Consider the following 22,369-nt stretch of genomic DNA (forward strand, 5'->3'; position numbering starts at 1 on the left):
GTTTAAAACGTTCTAACGTAGTTTTAATGTTAGTTATCAGTTGTTAATTTAGTGAGAAAATATTTTATCTGCACTACAGAAAATGTGGAGCTTGGTATCTTTGCGCGAACTGAAAGACAATAAAAATCATTAGAACGGTAATTAGACATTAATGTGTCTAAATAAACAAAATGTTTTATTTTAAGCTAAAAAAACAAATATCGTTTACTACAATGACAAACTTAACAAACATTATTAACACAGTAAAATATGAACAGATTTTGGTTGGAACCATTTTGTGATCACTGGAGTTTCTACCCGTAACCTTAAAAGGAGGACACACGACTCGTCGCAAGTAGACTTGAGACTTATCTATGATTTTAGCTTTTAATATTAATCACTTTTTTTGCACGGTACATGCTGTCTGGCACACATTTGTTTCGCACAAATAGGACAAGCGTTCATGTTTGCAATGACCGTGATACGTCCCGGAACACTGCTGCTCCTGTGTTTCTGTGCTCTACCCTGCAGATCAGGTAGTACCGAGACAGCAGTTCGGGGTTTTGATTCATATTAAAAAGGATCCCATTTGATAGTGAAATAATTACGTGTGTAGACACAATTAAGAAGATGCATGTTTTCAAAGAAGATGGCTTTGTTCACTTCTTGAGCATTAACTTTATCCGTAGAAGCTTTATTTTGATTGGTATAGTCCCCTTTCATAGACATAGTTCTGTTACTGGTGATGATGGTGAGTTAATTGAAGGCAGATGCAGAGTTGTCAGCTAGCTGGCGTGAGATTTTCAATTCGAGACAAGTCTGCACACACATTAACATGTATGTAACAGTTGTATTACCTTGTAAATTGTCTGTATGCTTTGCAAACTTACCCAACGCTTATGATGTAGCTTTAAGTTAAGAACTAATTTTAAGTTCATAATAGATTTGCCGTGAGATTTCTTGCATGTGCTAGAGAGATGTGTGAGAGTTGGCAATCTGCAGATTTCAATGAAATTCCATGTAAAGAGTAATATCTGAACTGGACTCCATAGATGATGGAAAAATGGTGCAGATACCAGGAGGTAAGATGAAAATGGGGATGAACGCCAGTGATGGCAGAGATGGGGAATCGCCGGTGAGGGATGTCTCTGTGGCACCTTTCAGCATTGACCTACACCCTGTCACTAATCTGGATTTCAGGTGGGTATCTCAAGACAAAAACACGAATGTTCACTATTGATGTTACAGAGCCATGTATTCTTCCTAAATGTCACATGCAGTGTGCATTCTTCTTGGTAAACAGAGAGTTTGTTCGGGAACAAAAGTATAAAACTGAGGCTGAAACCTTTGGCTGGAGTTTTGTTTTCCAAGATTTCGTTTCTGAGGAGCTGAAGAGTAAAGTGACCAAAAGGATTGAGGTAAATTTCACTTCTGTTGTTCTGTTGTCATGCTCATGTTGGGTGATTTTATGTACTGTTGTTTGATGATTCATGTACGCATCTTTATAAACAACAGTGTCTGTCTCTGATCTATATGTCCACAGTCTGCGCCTTGGTGGCTGCCGGTAGAGAAGGTGTACTGGAGACAGGTATCTTCATTCTACCTGTCCATCCTTTTTCCATAACCGCTCATCCAGTACTGTGTTGCAGTGACCCTCGTCTTATTTTAACCTAAAGAAACATATAAGTGCTACATAGACGACTGCCTTGCCCCCCACATTGAGACTCAGAACTTAAAATATGGACAATGTAAATTGGGATTTTGCCATCTTGCTTATTTAACTTCTTCTGTCGTCCCCTGGAGGATGGGCTCCCCCTTTGAGTCTGGTTAGGGTTAGGGCTTCCTCTGCTGCCCCCTGGAGGATGGGCTCCCCCTTTGACTCTGGTTCCTCCCAAGGTTTCTTCCTTCTTGGGAGTTTTTCCTTGCCACTGTCGCCACTGACTTGTGCACTTGGTGCTTTGGGCAGGGATGATGTAAAGCGCTTTGAGACAATGGAATTGGGTTAATGCGCTATACAGATAAAATTGAATTGAACTGAATTAATATTTGAGTTCAAGACCAGAATAAATTATTAGGGCTGGAATTTCTTCTAGATCTGTCTCTTACCTCTGCTCTTGGCTCAACTTACTTTGATTTGCTAAGAGTGTGAAGCGTCTGGCCAATCAGAATCAGTAATTATTAAACTATCTACCTGGGAGAACTGAAAACAAGGCCTGTATTTGGAATTGAGGGCCTGGTATACACTGTCACACATAACGGGAAACTCGCTCCCTGCCCAGCCTGCAGGCCCAGGCTCCGGTATCAAGGATCGCCTGGATTCACCTGTGGTGCAGGTGAGCTGGAACGATGCCCAGGCCTTCTGCAAGTGGAGAGGGAAGCGGCTGCCTTCGGAGGAGGAGTGGGAGTTTGCTGCCCGGGGAGGCCTCCAAGGTGTATCATTCACATTCTGTTCTAGTTCCGTCATACTGACAACCTCTGGGTGCAGGAATAACTGAAACTACTCTTTTTTTTTGCTACACAGTTTGATACATTTCACCAAAAAGATTCATTCTGATTTGTTCACCAACTCATTCAATGGCACTACCTGTTTGGATAAAATAGATCTGAAAGCCTTATGTTCTGATATGTCCAAAAATAGGCTATTATTTAGGCTAAATAGTGCTAAGGAGTAAGCGAAGTGCCACTAAAAAGTCATGTGACATCAATATGTATGGAAGATTATAAGCACAAAAATTCAAATGGCAATTCATTTTGCAATTGTCAATTCAATATTCAACCAGAGCATGCATTTGTCATTTCAATATTTAATCTGTGCATGTAATTTGAAAATACATTTTGCAATCGGCAATTCAATGTGCAAAGTGCTTATGCAATCCTTAATTCATTTCATAATGTTTTGAATAAAAAATAGAATGACAATTCACTGAATTGCATTTCGTTTTGCCATGGGCTTTTTGCCTCTTTATTCAAATGGCAATTCATTTGGCAATTGTCAATTCAATATTCAATCAGAGCATGCATTTGTCATTTCAATATTTAATCTGTGCATGTAATTTGAAAATACATTTTGCAATCGGCAATTCAATGTGCAAAGTGCTTATGCAATCCTTAATTCATTTCATAATGTTTTGAATAAAAAATAGAATGACAATTCACTGAATTGCATTTCGTTTTGCCATGGGCTTTTTGCCTCTTTATTCAAATGGCAATGGCGTCCCCGGGAATTGCATTGCATGTTGGGGAGAAAACTCAATTTGCAATTCCCAACTGTCAGATCGCTCATCAAGGTGGACCTTCATTAACGACGTCACTTCCTTGTTTAGGGCCTCGCTACCATTGATTTGTTCGTTTAGTTAGAATGAGTAATGGCGGCAGAAGAGCTTGCAGCAAATATTTCTGCCTTAGCAGATGACATGGAAATTAATCGGGTATCAGCAGTAGATGCGTTTGATAGGTTGTTTGTGTTGTCACAGAGGGTAACCAACTGCGTGACTTGATGTAACGCCTGAGCTACATTAGTTTGCACCCTTCTCGTATCAAGTCCAGTTAAGATTGTAAGTTCCTCTACCCTCTGTGACAACACAAACAACCTATCAAACGCATCTACTGCTGATACCCGATTAATTTCCATGTCATCTGCTAAGACAGAAATATTTACTGCAAGCTCTTCTGCCGCCATTACTCATTCTAACTTTTTTTTTTTTACGTTTTAAAGAACTTTATTTAGAGCAAAACAATTACAAACTCAAACAAACAGTTACTTATAAAAGTCTACATAACAATATATCACACCTCCTGTGGTAAAAGCATGTTATTGCAATGATATAATCAGCATGTTACAATCAAATAAGGAAAAGTGCAACTAGTTATAATTATTACAAATAATAAAAATAATAAATAATAATAAAAAATTTTAAAAAAAAATAATAAAGAAGATAAAGGGGGTTTACTCATTCTAACTAAACGAACAAATCCGTTGAATGGTAGCGAGGCCCTAAACAAGGAAGTGACGTCGTTAATGAAGGTCCACCTTGATGAGCGGTCTGACAGTTGGGAATTGCAAATTGAGTTTTCTCCCCAACATGCAATGCAATTCCCGGGGACGCCATTGTCATTTGAATAAAGAGGCAAAAAGCCCATGGCAAAACGAAATGCAATTCAGTGAATTGTCATTCTATTTTTTATTCAAAACATTATGAAATGAATTAAGGATTGCATAAGCACTTTGCACATTGAATTGCCGATTGCAAAATGTATTTTCAAATTACATGCACAGATTAAATATTGAAATGACAAATGCATGCTCTGGTTGAATATTGAATTGACAATTGCAAAATGAATTGCCATTTGAATTTTTGTGCTTATAATCTTCCATAAATATTTGCTGTTGACTTATAATCTAAGTCTCAACATTGTACCTTGTGAGTGTAGAGTTCCTGGAAGGGACTCATTCCCTGCAGAAGAGTTACCTGCGAATGTCACACCATTACATGCCATATGGCTTTGGGGAAGGGAACGGCTTCATGCGTCACAGTTGATTACAGATGAATTGCTATTTTCAATGAATAGAGTTGTGCCCTTAAAAGGCAATGTGGCTTCATTGGTTAAAGTGCCTTCCTGCTAAACAGGAGGTCTTGGGTTTGAATCCCAACAGTCCTTGTGTTTGTGGTTTTAATCACTGGACTGGTTTGGTACATGGCTGGTAAAACAGTGCTGACTACTGAATAATAGTTTTAGGATAACAAGGAATTCTCTACAATCTCTGTATCTTGGACCGTTTTCAGGAAGGACCTACCCCTGGGGAAACAAGTTTCAGTCGAATCGAACTAATTTATGGCAGGTGAGAGAAACTCTTTAAACCCTGTTAATATCTAATGAAGGGCATTTATATTTTCCTTAAGAGTTTTAAAATGAGTTGCCCTAGATAAGCATGAGTTAAGTAGGTGTTTATTCATGATGTCTGGGGCCCCCTGGTGGCTGGTGTGTGGCAGGGCAAATTCCCAGAGAGGGATACTGCTGAAGACGGTTACCATGGGATTTCCCCCGTCAGAGCCTTCCCTCCTCAGAATAATTATGGTATGTCTGTGTAGCCGGCGGCTTTTTATTACATCGCTAATCCCATTAAACACTGTTCATGCTGTTTACTCAATGTAACAAATGTTAATGAAAATGCTTTGTTCACCATTACGCACAGAAATTCCCAACACAAGTTATCCCATTGCTCTCCTTAGCTTATGCTCGGCGCACAGGGTCAGCCATTTTCATGGCACACTTTTGAGTATTTTGGGGATTAAGGACCGCTGTCTACTCTTTATTCATGTTTACTTCTTCATTGTCCATTGCGCAGTAAATTCACACTGCATATTTTGCACTCCGATCGTCTGTTCATATACATTTTGCATTTGACGCCATCTAGTGGGGTCACAAAAGACCGCAAATAGTTCATGAAGCTTCATTTGGTTATCACTACTGTACAGTACTGTTGGCACATTGCAGGTCTTTTCATACTAAGACTATCTAGCTATCCTAATCTAATCTAATCTAATCTGCTGAGTTCGCCCCCTACAGGCCTGTATGACATGGTGGGGAACGCTTGGGAGTGGACTTCCACTCGTTTTCCCGGATCACAGACTATGTACGTTCTGCGGGGTGCTTCTTGGATCGACACGGCGGATGGATCAGCCAATCACAGGGCTCGGGTCACTACCAGGTTATGCCCCATCTCTGTGCTCCGCCTCCTTACATGTTAAGGTTCCTTCGCTGTTCTGCCCTGACGGCTTCTCTCCCGGGGCCTTGCAGGATGGGGAACACACCGGATTCTGCCTCTGACAACCTGGGATTCCGATGTGCAGCCAGTGTCCAGCTTAGAAAGCAAAGAGGTGCTGAGCTATGAGGGACCCCCCCCCCCCCCCCCCCCCCAAGACGGAAAAGGGAATCAGGAAGTCATTCTTTTGTATTTTCTTAACAGTAGCTGTAAAGTTGACAATAAAAAGAGCTCTATTTTCAAGAAAAAAATTGCCATTGTGTCTTACCATAGAATAACGCCAGATTAACGCCAGAAAACAATTTGCCGGTTTATTGGGTCGTGATAACAAAGGCTTGAGATTAATTTGTAGAGTTTATCATGCACAGTGTTTAATTACACTTTCCATAAACATTGTTTTACTATTTACATGTTATTAGTAAAACTACAAGAGAGAGCCCAAAATGTTCATCTTCTGAATGATATCAATTAAGAGCTAAATGGACTCTATTCAAGATCAGGCATTTCATTGGAATCTCATATATATACAAAGTAAAACTTGTGGCAAGGTAGTGTAATGCATTGATTGTGTATTGAATATATTTTATACAAATGTTTAGTTAGCAATAGCCATGTAAATGGTCATTTGGCATTTACAGCGTCACTTAATGGGTGTTTTCAGTTTTTTGAATTACAAGTACTGACATTGATTTATTCAGGCAAATGGCCTCACACATAACAGTTGATTACAGATTAAAACGGAAGAACATCCATTCAAAAATAGGAATTATCGTTAGAGTCATTTAAGGAATAATGGCATCGTCTCCTTAGAGATTCTGCAGTGTGTGATCAGATTTTTCTCCCTGTGAGTGCATCCTTAGCCTGTGGGATACTGGAAAACACAGGAATGCTAAGTAGTTAACAAAACAAAAGGCTGCATTCTTGAGAGAAGTGGAACAGGCCCCCACACAGGGAAAGTTCAAATTGCCCTGTTTTATTTACAGAATATATAATAAGTATGGTATTTTTTTCAGCACAGCAATAAAACCACATTCCCTTCTCATTACATCATCATGATATTGTATAAAACAAGGGTCGATGCTGATGGTTGCCAGGGTTACTGCGATGACAGATCATCACAGCCTGGCAAGTCCTGTCATTAGCATGCGGTGCACAGACTGCTCTGTCTGCATTTCAGGTCCGGATGAAAATCTCAGCCAAGTAAGAAAATAATAACAGAAAGCTGCATAAGGCCCAAAACATTGAGTTTACTGCTCCATAGAACTGTTACAAACAGTACCAGTATCTAATGCTGTGGGCAGAATAACATAATGCAGAACAAATTTTTCTCCAATGATATTTTCACTCAACACCCTTTTCAGTGATATTTGCACTTGTGAGGCTTACCTACTGGGTCAGTGCCTCCTCCTGGGACTGGAACCGACAACCCCTGCACACTGCTCCATTAACCTGATAGGGGTAACACTACTCTAAGCTGGCCAGCAGAGGTGCCGTGGCTTAGTTGGTTAAAGCGCCTGTCTAGTAAACAGGAGATCCTGGGTTCGAATCCCAGCGGTGCCTCAGGCATTTTTAAATCACTGGATTAGTTGGCGACATGGCTGAAAAACTGAATACTAGCTATACTACAGGCTAACTTTGAATGGACCGCCACAGACCAGTTCAAAGACTGACGATTCCGATGTGACCGCTCCAGTATCGAACTGGTATCTCTGACCGTCGTCGGGCGCATATGGCTCGCGATTAATCGACTAACATTTGCAACGTTTTAAAGTTTAAAATCGACGCAAAGCTTTGCGTGATCGTGACGTCGCTTCAATCTGTCCTATTCGGTGTAATACATCAGTCTCGTAAGACATGGCTGAAAGCACAAGCTCCGGTAAACACCCAGAAAACCAACAGGAACCGTCAACTACAAAGGGGATCCTGCTTCTCTCCCCCCAAAGAAGCAACTCCTCCGGGACCCGAGGCTGATGTCGGAGCTGTGGGCTCAGGTTGCAAGTTTCATTGCATGTGTACACAGCGCGATGAAATAACGATTAAAGATTTTAGGAGTCAAACGTTATTTTATTATTCGCGTGACCAATGTGGTTAAGGTAGCGGTAAATTTCTGGAATGGAAGAACCTAAGTACTGTAGTCAACAGAGAAGGGCTCTTGTGGTGTCATTCTTGTGGTGTCATATTTCAAATACATATCTAGTGCTTGTTGCCATTTGTGGTATATTTTATGGTTTGGCTAAATTTAATCAGCACTGTATGTATGACATATAATGGTATATACAATATGTATGAGTTTAAACTTACGTAAATTGTGATCAGTTTAAATAACATGAAATGAAATATAACACACCAATGTAATTAAAGCTTAATAAATAGGCTATATCCAAGGGGAACGAGTAACACTGCTCCCTCAGACCCATGGGGAGAGAAATATTCCAGATAACATGATTATCAAGGCCTTAGTTTAACCTTGAACTGAGCTGCGTGTTGTCATTGCGACATACCCCATGGTGTTCATATGAATGACTAATAATGATGATGACGGCGCTGCAAATCCACAACATTGTCCAAGCATGAAGTTCTGCAATTAATTTGATTTTCCATGTTGCCTGGATCCTCAAGGAAAGATGCCTTTTTTTGATGACTTAGCACTATCGGCAGGTTCTCCCTGTGTTCTCACAATTAACTCCTACTGCGAATCCGTTTTATTTCTCACTTGAACACGAGGGCAGGTTCGCTTCGTAGTAACTGATTTAGAACATAATCTGGAACTGAGAATCCCACATTTCTGTGAAGTCAACAAACCTGGATTAGCCACTAAAGCCACTTTCTGGTTCACCTCTCAGGACAGAAGGCTTGTTGGTCTATTTGTGGGTTTGTTTTTAGTGGAGAATTTCTGTCTTTCAGACTCACTTTACAGACCACAAGCCCAGACTGTGTTGCACCCTCAGAATAAAGGTTCTGTGTTTGACTGTGCCATTCAGGTTTATGTTGTAATTCATCCCTGATCTGTCCAACGGTGAGACTGTTACCCAAAGTGCAACAGGAGCCTTCCAGATCAGTGCTTCCCAACATGGTCCTTGGGGACCCATAGATGGTCCACGTTTTTGCTCCCCCCCAGCTCACGGTGAAGGGAGCAAAAACGTGGATTGTCTATGGTTCCCTGAGGACAAGACTAGTAAAACTGCTCAAGAAGATGGCTACGTTGTTCTCTGTCACCAAGATTATAATTGCAGTGCCTGGCTGTATCATTTCATTGAGCAGGAGGGTAGCCTGGATATAATTATTATGTATGAAGCAAAAGAGCAGTTTGCCCTAATGATTCATCTTCTAATCATTTATTCTAATCTACTTACAGGGCCCCAAAGATCTTAACATACAGATAGAATATGAATCTTTATTTAAATACCATTTTGTCTTTATGACAGTACACTGAGGACGTCATCATTCATACAAAACAACGTATGTATTTTTACTTGACAATGCATGCTTCCTAAGAATGTGGAGTATATCTGCAGTGTCTGCTGGAGTATCTAAACAAGGGATAGGCAATCTGTGTATGCCGGTTTTCGCTGCAACTTTCTAATTACATTATTAATTAGAGGACTGATTGGCTGAAGAGTTTGCACACCTAGATTTGAGCAGCTGACCTAAAGGTTACCCCAAAAGCCTGCATACACACCGCCCCCCCTAATCTAAACCATTACGGTCAATTAAATAAAACTCCATAAAGATACATCACCAAACTGCACCTTGTGCTCACACTACCTGACTGTCCACTGTCGCCATATTCCACAAAGACATAATAATGACACTTGTTCTTTCTCTGCTTTGCTCCAGGTGGCTGGAGATCCCAAGCCAACCCAGTGAAAGAAAGACTCAACCCTCAATGTGCATTTCTCCCCAAAAAAACCCATCAAACACATACAACAGCCCAAATTTCAACAAAACGTGAAGACGTTCCAACCTCGCACACGATATAAAAGCAGCTCTGCTGCAATTGCTTACTTTCACGGTACATGATATAGAGCAAGTTGCGTGGAGCTTAGCGATAAACGGCACAAAACCAACAGCAGTGCATTGAAGGAGAACTGGGACATGAACAGCTTGACGAGCTAAACGCGGCTCACACGTGTAGACGTGTTGTCACCTAAAAGAGAAGTTAAATGCAAACAAGCCACGTTTATACATCTGCACGTGACACCCAAGTGGACAGTGTGGAGCAGGCAGTCTTGACAGTCACTCACAGCACACTAGAAAGATTAAACCACAACTATGACAGTGCAGAAAGAACAACGCTAGTAAACGTTTAAAAGAAATCGATCTGATTACATCACCTAACACTAAAGTTAAGAGGAACACGTCAATTAATTATTGATCTGTATTTCATCATAAAAGCTGCAGGAACTCTGCCCTTGAGGTTAGAGTTTTCACACTAATCAAAGAATGCATCTTGAAATGTAAAATGCCATTCAAGTCAACAGATGAGAGGACCAGAAGACCCCCACCCCAACTGCATAGGTAATAGGTCTGTATTGTTGCGCTATCTATTGTGTGGAATGTAGAGACAAAGTGGGTGGCAATATGCCCTATTACTCTTCCAATAAACGTGTAAATATGGTTCAATCATTAAAATGACACAGAAAGAACTATTCAACTACAATTACAATTTTGCAGGATATGTCTATGTATATCTATATAAATATCCATGAACATAAATATGGTAGTCGTTTACACGAGCATTCGCACAGTCAACGGGTTAATTTCCGCCTTCCAACTGCCAGCAGGGGGGCGGGGCTAGGCCTACAGGAGGAACACGTTGGAGCTGTTCGGCCCCATCTACCAACTGCCAACAAAGTCGAAGCTAAGTCTGCACAAAGTGAGCTCTTGGACTTGCCACTCGACTGCCAGTATGGAGCAGGGCTAAGACTGGAGGAAGGTGATGAGAGAGCTGATGAAATCCAAGGGCTTGTCGGCATGGATCCAGTGGCTGGCATCTGGGATGTACTGGATCTCAGCTGCAGGAAACAGACGCTGGATTTCTGGATAATCCTCAGAGCTGCAGAGGTGGGCAAACGAGGAGCTCAGCATGAACGCAAGGGATAGGCCAGGCACTCTCATTGAATGTTTGAGAAAGATATTCAAGGAGCATGAACAAACTCAATGCATGTCTGTTTAGCCATAGGTGTTTTACCTGATATAGGCAGAGCTGGTCCCACCAAGGAAGAGAGTTGGCCCGTGGTATGTGGCGTTGAACTCTGGGAAGCTCAGGATGTCTTCCATGTGGTTGGAAATGGCCTCCAGGTTGACCCTCCATGCATAGTGGCCGTTCTGCTCCACCAAGTTGGTCAGCAGGAACTGTCTGACTGACCGTTCCTGCCACAGAAACCGTAAATAAGAAAGGATAAGAAACGCTATCATAATTACTGTGTTCGACGGCACCACGTTGCTTGACGAGTGCATCTGCCATGAAGAAGTGGATCAGTGCAGCAGAAGGAACAGAGAATGTTACTACGGCAATGACCCCCAAACCAACCTTGACAAGTTCACGGAGCTGGTCCTCGGCCAGTCGACGTGCAGTAGAGCGTGGGAGGTCGCTGGAGATCTTCACATCCTTCATGGCCTGGATGTAGTTGTGGAAGTTGGTCCGAGTAGCGGACCGAGCAGGGCTGATGTCCACCACCACCAGCCGCTCCACCAGATCTGACTGGGTTTGGGCCAGAACGTTAGCTGTGCATCGGCACACTTTGCTACCTACTTCGTGAAATGCCTTCAGACAAAGCTAAAATGCCAACACTCTGACCTTTCACCCCATTATGAAGTTGGATGTTTTGCTGAATTCATGACCCCAGCCCAAGGGGGCTTGAATCCTGCAGGTTTAATAGAACCTAGAAGCTGAAACACTAGATGAGGTGACATATTTTTCTAGCATGATTAACAAATGAAGACATGATGTTCTGTTGTCCATAAGTACAGAGACTTGGGATCCTAGGGTCTGGTGCTTCTATCATGGATACAACAGCAAGACTCTAGATGAGATCTGAATCTGGAACCTTTTGGTATTACAGTAAAATCTCATTATAACGGACTTCAAGGGACCAATCAAAACAGTCCATTATATCCAAAGTCCGTTATACCCAGAGTTGCTATATGCCCAGAACACAACTACAGGACACCATTTACTCATGCCACACCCCAGCAGACACACTTGTGCTGTAGATTATTATACTGTACATGTAGTAATCCAACTTTACCTGACCAGATGCGTGACTATTAATAATCCCGACTACGTATCTGCGCTGGATATCATCAGCATGCTGCGCGCCTTATAGGCGGAGCCTGCATGTCCGTTATAGCCGAACAAAACTACAGCTAAAAGCTGGGGACCAAATTGTTTGTCCTGCATGTTCTTAAAGGCATATGGCCGGGATGAGCAGACCTCGTCTGTTATAGACGATATTCCATTATGAGCGAGTCCACTATAACGGGATTTTACTGTAAATTCCTCAGCTGCTGTGGCTCAGGCATGCAGTTTGCACTGGGGGATTTGTTTACTTGTGTTAGGGCTGTTGTCATGGCCACCTTGCCTCCCATGCTGTGTCCAATCAGGACACACTTTGTTATGTGCAGCTGGCCGAGAAGATGCTGAAGATCATTGGTCATTGCCTCATAGGTCAGCACGGGGCTGTGTGTGCTGTTTCCATGGTTTCGAGCATCTATGGTCAGCACCTGACTGGACAAAGGAGAATTAGGACACTAGCAGACAAGCCGGATTGACAAAACGTTCACAGGCAGCATTCACACAAAAAAAAAAAAAAAACGTCCATGTGAAATGACTGCAAGGTGGACAGATTTTGTTTTGCAGCAGACATACTGCACGTCCATGCATAATGCAGATCAAAAAACAGATACACCAGCAGGGGGGGCTGTGGTAGCAGAGCAGACGTGTTGAAAAGCCCCATCTCATGGACTTTACCCACTCGGGGAACAGACGGGGCCTGGTCCTACCTTCCTCCCTGTCCGTTGAACCAGGGATTTTGCTATGGAGTGGAAATTGGATTTACTTCCAAACAGCCCATGCAGGAACACGAGCGGGGGGTCGGTACCTTTCCCATCAAAAACGTCATATGTCAGATTTACTGGGCTAAAAAAAAAAGGACATTTTTAATCATTTCAAAATCACATGAAAATAGACTTTAACTGCCGGTTGATTGTATAGATCACAGTGCAGTTGCTTTTGTGAGGTACTTTGAGACGGTTTGAGTATTGTTTAAATTAACTGCATTATTAATGATTATTATTATTATTATTATTATTAATAATAATAATAATCCAGTGATGATTCGAAAAGTCTCAAGAGCTGTTAAAGCAGAGAAAAAGAACATAAAACAACACATAACACAACAGTGTGTCCCACTGGCTTAAAATCAGCCAGAAGTCTGGGCCACCCACAACTGTTTACTGGTGACTTTGATCTGTTTACTGGTGACTTTGACCTGGGGGCACCAATTACTTCAAATAGATTTAAAAAATTAACATAATACCCAGTGCAATAAATATTTATCTTGTTATTAATACAAGAGTTTATTTTACAATATCTAATACAGTGTGCAGTTCAATGAAAGGACAGTTCAATGAAATCTGTTACTACTGCAAAATTACAAATTATACTTCAGTCGTGACACTTTTAATGCAAGAATGAATCGGGGAAATTGTATTTCACTCACGTCACATATCATCCCTTCCATTAGCACCGGGAGTGTTGGACACAGTAATAGCGTGTTAGAAACGAGTTATGATCTTAAATGCATGTTAAGGACGTGTTAAGGACACACACCTGGCCGGACCGGCGCTGTCACGACGCCCCTGGTCCAGTAGAGGAGACCCGCAACAAAAAGCCCGAGTTCCAGTACGCCGTTCGCAAACGAACGCTCCACGGAGGAGGCGGCAGAAAAGGCTCATGGTCGCGCAGGGTGTCACGGCTGTGCAGCTGGCTCTCCTAGCACCACACGTGTACCCTAAAAATGTCCACTGTACGCTTTTCTGATAATTCAGGCAGGGACGCAAAACACCGCTGCACCGAACGAGCTGGGAGGGCAGGGCAATGGCGTGCGTCACGCATCATAGCGTCTCTTCGACGTCACACGCATCTCGCGCTCCGTGTTCGGTTAACTTAAACATGCGAAATTTATTTTAAATTTGAGGTTTTTTTTTCTTTTGAGTTTTCTATGTGGTTTTTATATTGATTGATTTTCTATCTCACCTCATCTTCTACTCACGTATAACGTTTGCAATTTATTCTATTATTTTAGGGTTCCTACAAGCTAGCTAAATATTGGCAGTCAAACTTTTAATATATCAAATATATTTTATATTATTATATTATATTATATTAATTTTATTATATTATATTATATTTAAAATTTTATTTTTCATGCTACCGAAAGGTGGCGCAAGTGTTACAGGAATAATGACGGCTATGATCAAACGTAGAGTTTGTTTTAGCATATAAATTTCAAAGGATATTTTGAAAAGCTCTAAAACCGAGAACACGATCACAGAAGACGGCTGCATTATAACTTATTATGTTCGGATTACTGTAATACTGCTTAATAGATCTTAACTATATCCCTAGTTTATCTTATTAAAGAAATTCCCAGCCTTACGTTGGTTTATAGACTGACGCTGTTACTTTTGGTCGTCATCCCCGCAGTGACTGGCCAAGATAAGCGCTTGAAAATGGATTGATTATGAGAGGACTTCAAATCTTATGTGTCACCTGTGTGTGTGGGTCTCACCTGGGAGAGCAAGGTGGGGTTTGTGAGAAGTACCTATTTTCCTCCCGACGGTGAACAGAGTCCTGCTGTTCTGTTCTGTGATTGATTTTATCAGGCTTAGACAGTTGGGTACTTCCCCAGTCTGTTTTCAGTGGCTGTTTCCAGCCACAGTGGCGCAGCTATTAAGGCTGATTTACCTCCAGTGTATTGTGTGCTGGCCTCGCCGAATGTCACACGCTGCTACTGCAGCCGGAGAGCTCCGATTCACGGCGTAATAGACCCTCCCTTTGTCTCTGTCAGTTGCCCTAAGAAAAGCAGCAGTGTGGCAGTCCGTAACCATGGGAAGGCTGCGAATCTGGAGGTGGCTCGCAAAGGGTGAAGGCGCTCCCCCCCCCCCCCAAAAAAAAATCCCAGTAAGACACTTTTCAGCTCTTTCACCTATCCAGCAGTTTGCATTTATCTGACGATTTTATTCAAAGTGACCTATAGTAGAGGGTTATAATTCATGTGCATTGGCTGCTATTTGAACCCACAATATGCAACACAACGAGAGCATAATGACCCAACCCTGCGGGTTTTCGCGTAAACGAATGTCCGGATTTTACCGAAAAGTGTTACAGCATAAAAAGCAAATACAGAAACCCCCCCCCCCCCCCCCCCGATTTGGATCCTTTCATTAAGCAAGCTCTTCTCAAGGTCATTATCACTTATTTAAAGTGATATTATTTGGAATGAAATTTGGCATTTCACGTTAGTATAGTTATTAAGAACGTGGACTGGTTCTAGTAAGATTAGGTCAAGTTTTTTAAGAATGTGTAAAAAGAAAAGAAATGTATGACGTGGCCTGCTTGGGATAAAAACAAAATAAAATAATAGCTTCCAAAACAAAACAGCTACCCCCTCCTTCAGGAATAACAGGAGGCAGATATAAGGTCGTGTGCACTGTCTGAAGACCCAAAACTGGAATTAACATAAGACACACTGTGAATAACTAAACATCACACATATTGCCTTCCAGTTTTGCTTGTCTTGGAGAACCTGAATGCGAGGAACATTTCACAGCTCAAAGTATTATCTTTTATTTTTTTTTCCAGGAAGGTTTGTATCTAACAAATTCTGGCACTTGATCAGTTGATAAACTGTCAGCTTAACATAATTATTTGCAAGAAACTCGGGGTACTTTCATTCAGCACCAATTTTGAACTGCCGCTTGACTAGTTGCAGTAACTTCCACACTTAGGCTCTGCGTTAATCTGTTTATTCTGTTTCACACGTGATCCAGCAAATTGAGGAATTATCTCCAGGCTGTGCGGTCTGCTTTTTATAGATCTTACTTTTTTTTTTCTTCTTAAAGGGAGTCGGCTTGAAATATTTCAGTTGGGAAACCCAGATGTTTTCAGTATGTGCTTTTGTGAAACTGCAGGCTCTGAGTGGGGAAGGAGAATCGATCCATTGTTGGAGGGACCTAAGAGATCCTCCTACACAGAAACCTCCTGTCTACAAAGGCAACGTGCCCATGTTGGGGGCTGCAGGAAACCGACCTCAGTCTGTAGCATCTCCATGGCTGTATAACAGGCAGGGAGATCACCTCTGGAAACCGCAGTGCTTGTCTTCGTAGCTTTTCCCGTATTAGCAGCTGTCACGGAGTGTGGGGGGGCTCAGGTTTCTAAGAGGAAATCGGGTTAGCTCACAGGACACTCCCCCAGACATAAATGACGTGTTTGTTCATAATTCCCCTCTTCACGAACAGTCATCCACAGTTGTGTTTGGTTTGGCTGCAAGACGCCTGAGAGCAAATCATTAGATAAATACCAGGGGGCTACTTAGGTAAAGAGCTGTGCAACTTCTTCACAGTCGACCCCCACCTCTGCACACTTACACCACTTTTCCTCTCAAACCTCAACATTTAAAATGAGCAACAAGAGACATGTAATTCATTGTGATGTTTGCTCGTCGTAATGAAAACATACCTCTTTAAAACGAGCCGCAAGGAAATGCACCCCAGCCATGTCGGCTGCTTGCGTTACGCCTTTATTTCAATGCCGAGCATAATGGCTGCTCTTTCAGAAGCAGTGAGGGTGTCCAGCTAACCAGTGAGGTGCACAGGTGCTAGGCAGCAGGAGCCTCCCACCCACGTCGGCACCAGTATCGGTCACATGACCCTGGTTTCACTGCAGTCACTATGGGAGAGAAGGGATTCAATTTCCTGACGTATTCTAGGTTTTTTCTTTTTAGCTCCAGGGCAAAGGTTTTGATGGGGGGGGGGGGGTAGCAGGGATTGAGTCCATGGAGTACAGAATGGAAACTCCTTGAACTTGGAGATTCTCCTTCAATGTCAGAAAAAAGGGTGACAACTTGTACCTTTGCTTGTCACTGGGGCTGTACCCTCAAGGGTCTGCCAATCACACCCCATAGCTGTCAGAGCTGGGTTATTTCAGATCCAGAAAGTACAAATCCAGACCAAGATTTTGTTTCTACCAACCACTTGAGTACTGGATGACTTTTTATAGTCATCTGGTTGGTAGAAACAAAATATTGGTAGTTTCTGTACCTGAAATGCCCAACACTGACAGCTGTAGATAATTGTACCTTTTAAGGTACAGAAATGGACTCTGAGGAACATCCCCAAGGTTCAAACAACATTAATGTACCATCAATGGTACAAGAATGTTCCCCATAATCCATTTCTGTACCTCAAAAGGTACAAGTACCTACAGCTGAGGATACAGCCCCAGTAACAAGCAAAGGTACAAACCAGTTCTCTTTTTTCTGACAGTACTTCCACCTGGCTCTGTAATACACAAGCATAATCTCATTTTTCATCGTTATGCTGATGACCTCCAGATCTATCTACCCATGAAACTAGAATGCACAAAATCACAAACTCAACTGCTTGATTGCATCACAGAGGTTAAACTGTGGCTTTCACAGAATTTCTTCCATCTCAATGAAGGAAAAAGCGATTTTATTGGTTTTGGAGATATAGCCAACACCAGCTTTTCATATCAAGTATTTAACCAAGTAGTGAGGAATCTTGGGGTGATGTTCGACAATAGTGTAACATCTGATACAAAGATAAATCCGGTGGTTAAGACAACCTTATTTCAACTCCGCCTCTTATCTAATATTAAACCTTTCTTAAATCGCTCTGATCATAAGAAAGCTATTCATGCTTTTATAAGGTACAGGCTCTAGGCTTGATTACTGCAATGCCCTTTATTTTGGTGTTTCTTATTCTCTTATAAATCGTCTCCAAATTATACAGAATGTTTTTTAACTAATACTCCTAGGCACACATACATTATGCTAATATTAATGTCCCTTCACTGGCTCCCTGTACGTTCCAGAATCAAGTTCAGGCTCTTTTTCCTGTTCTGATTTCCTTGACTCCCATAAGCACCAACATTGTTTTAATGAGACTCTTCTGGATGACAGAATGAACTATAATAGCAGAGCTATTGCACATGGCAACAGAAAACACAAATGGAATAATGATTGTCGGATATAACGGTGACAGAAGCTTTGCTCTGGATGGATACATAATGTACGTTCAGGCAAGAGAAACTTGGCTCTGCATAATGCAGAAGAACCTGCCATATTTTCTCATTTCTGAGTCTGCATTAAGACTTTCCAATATGAGCTGCTAAAAATACAGCACTCCGAACCAAAGTAATACAACGTGCGTTGGCAGGTACACGCATCACAACGGAACACAGCAAAATCTCAAGAATAACCATTTTGGACGGCTGTCTCAGCGTGACGGTAGGGAGGCTGAGCCCGTTACTCAGCAAGGACTTTGACTTCATGCTTTTTAGCAGGACATTGCCAGATTTATGTGAAATGATGCTGTTTGCTTGGAATCTTTATAGACCTGCCCTAATATTGGGTGAGGGAAATGTGCAGGCAGTGGGGGGTCATACTGGAGAAGGAGCTGAATAAACTGGAGGAAGCTGGAAAAGTCCTGGTTTAGTTGATGACTCTCGTCTGGACAGGCACCCAGGACAACGGTGTCGGAAGGTGTTTATAAGTATGATGAAAAGGTTATTGGCGGTTAGCAGTGGTCAACGGCATAGCAAATCAAAATGTAATTTTTACCACAGACATCCATCCATCCATCCATTTTCCAAACCGCTTATCCTATTGGGTCGTAGGGGGTCCGGAGCCTATCCCGGAAGCAATGGGCCCGAGGTAGGGAACAACCCAGGACGGGGGGGGGGGGGGGGGGGCAGCCCATCGCAGGGCACATTCACACACCATTCACTCACACATGCACACCTATGGGCAATTTAGTAACTCCAATTAGCCTCAGCATGTTTTTGGACTGTGGGGGGAAACTGGAGTACCCGGAGGAAACCCCACGATGACATGGGGAGAACATGCAAACTCCACACACATGTGACCCAGGCGGAGACTCGAACCTGGGACCCAGAGGTGTGAGGAAACAGTGCTAACCACTGCGCCACCATGCCGCCCCTACCACAGACATAGTGTTTTAAAATGTAGTCTACGTATTGTTTTTTATCATTATTCTCAATCGAAATAGGCACTGCCACTGGCAGTTTTGTCTGTATGTTTGTTTGTATGGACAGGTTGACGATCTCTGGCAGTTAGGCTACAGATTCCATTCCATATGATGGGAAATCTTACTTACATACTTGAAAATCACCATTTTGAGTATGTATAGTAATAACAAAAAAATGTTACAAAATAGCCCGCAAACTCCTTTGGTTTTGCACCAGGTATTTGCTGCATCTCCAGCTCTGCTCCTTGATTTATCTTGTTAAATTTGAGATCATCATTCTCACCCCTATTACTGGGTACAACTCCCTCCAATGGACTCCTTGCCAAAGAATGTACCAGCAGCTGTTTGCATAAGCATTTCACTTCCACAAAGAACCAAACCTCATACTGGAAACTCCCAGTTGCTTTGCCAGGCAGCTACTCTAGGTCCTGCTCTAGATCTTTGCACCCGTATCATAATCATGCTTCCATCAGTAAATTCTTTAAAGCCTAAATGTTAACACCAGCAGCTGATGTGGAGTGGAGGCCCATTGAATACATACAATGATCACAATATATCCTACTTCACAGACAGTTTACACACAGTGGTTGTTACCCAGGTGTTATAAGCCCTGTATGAATAGCCAGAGGTGCCATAAAGTAAAATTAGTATGATTCCCGGAGCCCCTGAGTGACAGGGGCAAGGACGGATTACGGACCGGGCCAGCGGGGCCGCTGTCCAGGGGCCCTGGGAGTGCATGGGGCCCCTAGCCCAAAACAATTTTCAACGCTTATCAACAATGTATTTTCGTTTGTCTATTTTAGAGGGCCTACATTCTTTGATCCTCTGCCTACAAGGGCCCCTGACCCTATAGGGAGGGCGTTTGGCTGCCAAGGGCCCTTGAATTGTGGTGGTTGTGGTGGTGGTGCTGGTGGTGGGGGGGGGGGGGGGGGGCCTTCGCGAACATTTTGCCCAGGGGCCCACACAACCCATAATCCGTCCCTGGACAGGGGCCCTAAAATTTGGAACATATTTGGATTGGTCTGGGCTGGGGGACCAGTATGATATGCTTTCATGGGGCTCTATAGTGGTGCTGCTGTGTACAACCAACAATACAAAGTGTTATATCTAAATTGAATGGGTTGAAAGGTGGTGTTCAGTGTAAACAAAAGGAAAGGAGCAAAATCGCCAATACTTTTTGTCACTGCCCAATCTGTACAGCCTACCCGGTTTGCTCCTTCCGGGTCCTGGTCATGTGTAGTGTGCATGGGCGTAAATTACAGGGAGGATGGGGGGGGGGTTGTAGCCCCTCTAATAAATCAAAACCAGCTAATACGACCCTCCCCAATAATCATGTTTCCCCCGTAATGGGTGGAGACCTCAACTCTCCCTCCAGCCAAAGTTACACCCTTGCATGTGTGCATTCGTGAGGCACTAGCATCATTGGTGTCATGTCTCTGTTCCATATTCGAGCACAGTTAGTGATCACACTAGAGGCGCACCACGCCCAAGTCCCACTGAACCGTGCTGGGGCCCATCTCACCAGGCGGTGGTGGTTCATTGTACCACTCCCGAGCATCGTATGGACTGATCACGCTTGTCAGATAAACTAGGCTTTGGGGGTCAAACATGCCTAGTGTGAGTAAATGCTAACTTACCAAGACCTGTGAATGCCGTGGGACTGGAGGGGGGTGGGGTGTGATTGATGAAGCAGCTGTGTGGGGTGTGGGTTCTTGAGTGAGTCGGCCAATGAAAATGTAATCACGTAGCAGGGATGTGTGTGGGCAGAGTCTAACTGGTACTGGTCCAGCAGGCAAGGGAGGTTGGTGATGGAGCGTTGGGGACCTGGTCATGTGACATACAGCATGAGGGACGTTCGCCGAAGAATACGACGGAGAATTACTCAGTAACATTTATGCTCTTTTCAGGAAGGGGAAACAAATGGTGTTTCAAACAGGCTGTGAAGTTCTTTTCCAGTTCTGTTTTTACACAAATTAGTTCCTTTTGAAGATTTTCACAGTATGATGTTCCTCAAAATGTGAGTGTTGATATTGTTAGGGTGGAAGCTGACATTTATTTGCATCATATTTGTATGCCAAAGCAGTGATGAGGAGCAATAGGACAGCAGCAATAGGTGAATACCATGTAATTTAACCCAGAGATGCTCTAATGCAAATGAGTCTAGGGAAAGGTCACATGCATTATGTCAATTCAGTTCATCTGTTTCTGGGTTGTTTGCACTACAAATATTCCTTGTTGTTTTTTTATTGACCCCAGTAAATCTACTCATGTAGTCATGATGGCCATTTGTATGGATCATCGCTAATATTAACAATTTAATGTTGATAGCTAGATGGCTAGCTAACTAGCATCATTCTTAACTGTGAATATAAAGCAAGATTAATTTGTATCTTGTTGACACTGACATTTGTCTCACTGACAACAATCCACGGAAATCTGTCTAAAAGATTAAGCCATTCACTGGTGGATGTGTACAGATTAGTTTCTATTTATTGTGCTAAGGGTGTCTCATTGCGTTGCTTTAGGTTTATTTTGTGAAGTAGTTTTTGAGAAAAATGTTTTGTTATACTCCTGAAATAAAGGATCTTTTCATTGGACAACGATGATATGTGCATATACAACTAATCCTGGGCCTTGCTAATTGAAAAGCAGGTCTCAGCATCTATATTTGCATCTATATTGTTGTTATGGGCAAACTTTAACCTAAATGGTATAACTTGAAAAGTAACCTATGGGCCTTAATTTGCCCTGCAGAATGGCCAGTCACATTTCCTGGCGCGTCGAGAAAAGTGGTTATCTGAGGAATTTGTTGGAGGATAAGCACGCTAGGTTACACTTTAATCTTCTAGCTCCTGGCTTTTATCCGTACCACTTTTGGAGGGGGCACCATACTTCCTGAGAAATGCCGTAATTCTTTTCCCTAGAAAAGGAGATAGCGTGGCAGTTAAAGTCAAGAGCTTATCATGAAGTTTATTGTTGCATGTCTCTAATGATTAAGAAAGGTACTGTAGAGTGGTAAATGTAATTTTAATCAATATAACATTTAAGGTTCACCTCCCCCCAACTTACTCTCTGTAGGTGAGAGCAAGCTGGCCGTGAAGTGCAGCCACCCATAGCGGCGCCCAGGGAGCTGGGGGTTAAGGGCCTTGCTCAAGGACCCGCAAATATGGTGAGGCCAGGCTCGAACCGGCAACCATCCAATTAGAGGCACAGGGGCTTAGCCCACGGAGCTGTGCAGAAACATTTCAGATTCTGTGACACTGTTCCATATTTTTTATATATATGAAACATGGACCACACATCCCTCTGTCCCAGAGCCGGTCAACCATA

At 42.6% G+C, this 22,369-nt stretch overlaps 2 protein-coding genes, 1 long non-coding RNA gene and 1 other non-coding gene across 6 annotated transcripts; 2 read left to right on the forward strand and 2 right to left on the reverse strand.

Annotated features, from left to right (window-relative positions):
- The first annotated feature begins 282 nt into the window (after positions 1–282).
- On the forward strand, positions 283–5,994 carry sumf2 (sulfatase modifying factor 2). The gene is made up of 9 exons (XM_048983906.1): positions 283–515; positions 1,032–1,179; positions 1,283–1,397; positions 1,523–1,567; positions 2,259–2,409; positions 4,764–4,819; positions 4,971–5,055; positions 5,548–5,689; positions 5,779–5,994. Exons 1-9 carry the CDS (start codon positions 443–445, stop codon positions 5,870–5,872), a joined length of 909 nt encoding a protein of 302 aa, XP_048839863.1. The 5' UTR covers positions 283–442; the 3' UTR covers positions 5,873–5,994.
- Positions 5,995–7,229: 1,235 nt separating this feature from the next.
- Positions 7,230–7,303, forward strand: trnat-agu (transfer RNA threonine (anticodon AGU)). The gene has a single exon. It is a non-coding gene; the product is annotated as a tRNA-Thr (tRNA).
- Positions 7,304–9,123: 1,820 nt separating this feature from the next.
- Positions 9,124–15,123, reverse strand: abhd11 (abhydrolase domain containing 11). Of its 3 annotated transcripts, none has more exons than XM_048983903.1 (6): positions 14,715–15,123; positions 12,749–12,884; positions 12,296–12,469; positions 11,277–11,447; positions 10,935–11,116; positions 9,124–10,799 (listed from the first exon to the last, which is right to left on the reverse strand). In XM_048983903.1, the coding sequence occupies exons 1-6, from the start codon at positions 14,855–14,857 to the stop codon at positions 10,664–10,666; spliced, it is 942 nt and encodes a 313-aa protein (XP_048839860.1). In that variant the 5' UTR covers positions 14,858–15,123; the 3' UTR covers positions 9,124–10,663. The 3 variants fall into 3 exon arrangements, with proteins under 3 accessions (XP_048839860.1, XP_048839861.1, XP_048839862.1); XM_048983904.1 differs by lacking the exon at positions 14,715–15,123 and adding an exon at positions 13,578–13,931; XM_048983905.1 differs by lacking the exon at positions 14,715–15,123 and having other exon boundaries at positions 12,296–12,473; positions 12,749–12,886.
- A 636-nt stretch (positions 15,124–15,759) lies between these two features.
- On the reverse strand, positions 15,760–16,689 carry LOC125713090 (uncharacterized). The gene is made up of 2 exons (XR_007383468.1): positions 16,488–16,689; positions 15,760–16,183 (listed from the first exon to the last, which is right to left on the reverse strand). It is a non-coding gene; the product is annotated as an uncharacterized LOC125713090 (long non-coding RNA).
- Between the last annotated feature and the right edge of the window lie 5,680 nt (positions 16,690–22,369).

This window comes from Brienomyrus brachyistius, chromosome 18 (genome assembly GCF_023856365.1).
Source record: "Brienomyrus brachyistius isolate T26 chromosome 18, BBRACH_0.4, whole genome shotgun sequence".
Classification (NCBI taxonomy): Eukaryota; Metazoa; Chordata; class Actinopteri; order Osteoglossiformes; family Mormyridae; genus Brienomyrus; species Brienomyrus brachyistius.

Coding starts and splice junctions, on each gene's coding strand:
- abhd11 (XM_048983903.1), bottom strand. CDS start 14,857: ATGGTTACGGACTGCCACACTGCTGCTTTTCTTAGGGCAACTGACAGA. Junction 11,448..12,295: donor TGACAACAGCCCTAACACAA/GTAAACAAATCC, acceptor GCCCAAACCCAG/TCAGATCTGGTGGAGCGGCT. Junction 11,117..11,276: donor AGCTCCGTGAACTTGTCAAG/GTTGGTTTGGGG, acceptor TTTCTGTGGCAG/GAACGGTCAGTCAGACAGTT.
- sumf2 (XM_048983906.1), top strand. CDS start 443: ATGTTTGCAATGACCGTGATACGTCCCGGAACACTGCTGCTCCTGTGT. Junction 1,180..1,282: donor GTCACTAATCTGGATTTCAG/GTGGGTATCTCA, acceptor CTTGGTAAACAG/AGAGTTTGTTCGGGAACAAA. Junction 2,410..4,763: donor TGCCCGGGGAGGCCTCCAAG/GTGTATCATTCA, acceptor GACCGTTTTCAG/GAAGGACCTACCCCTGGGGA.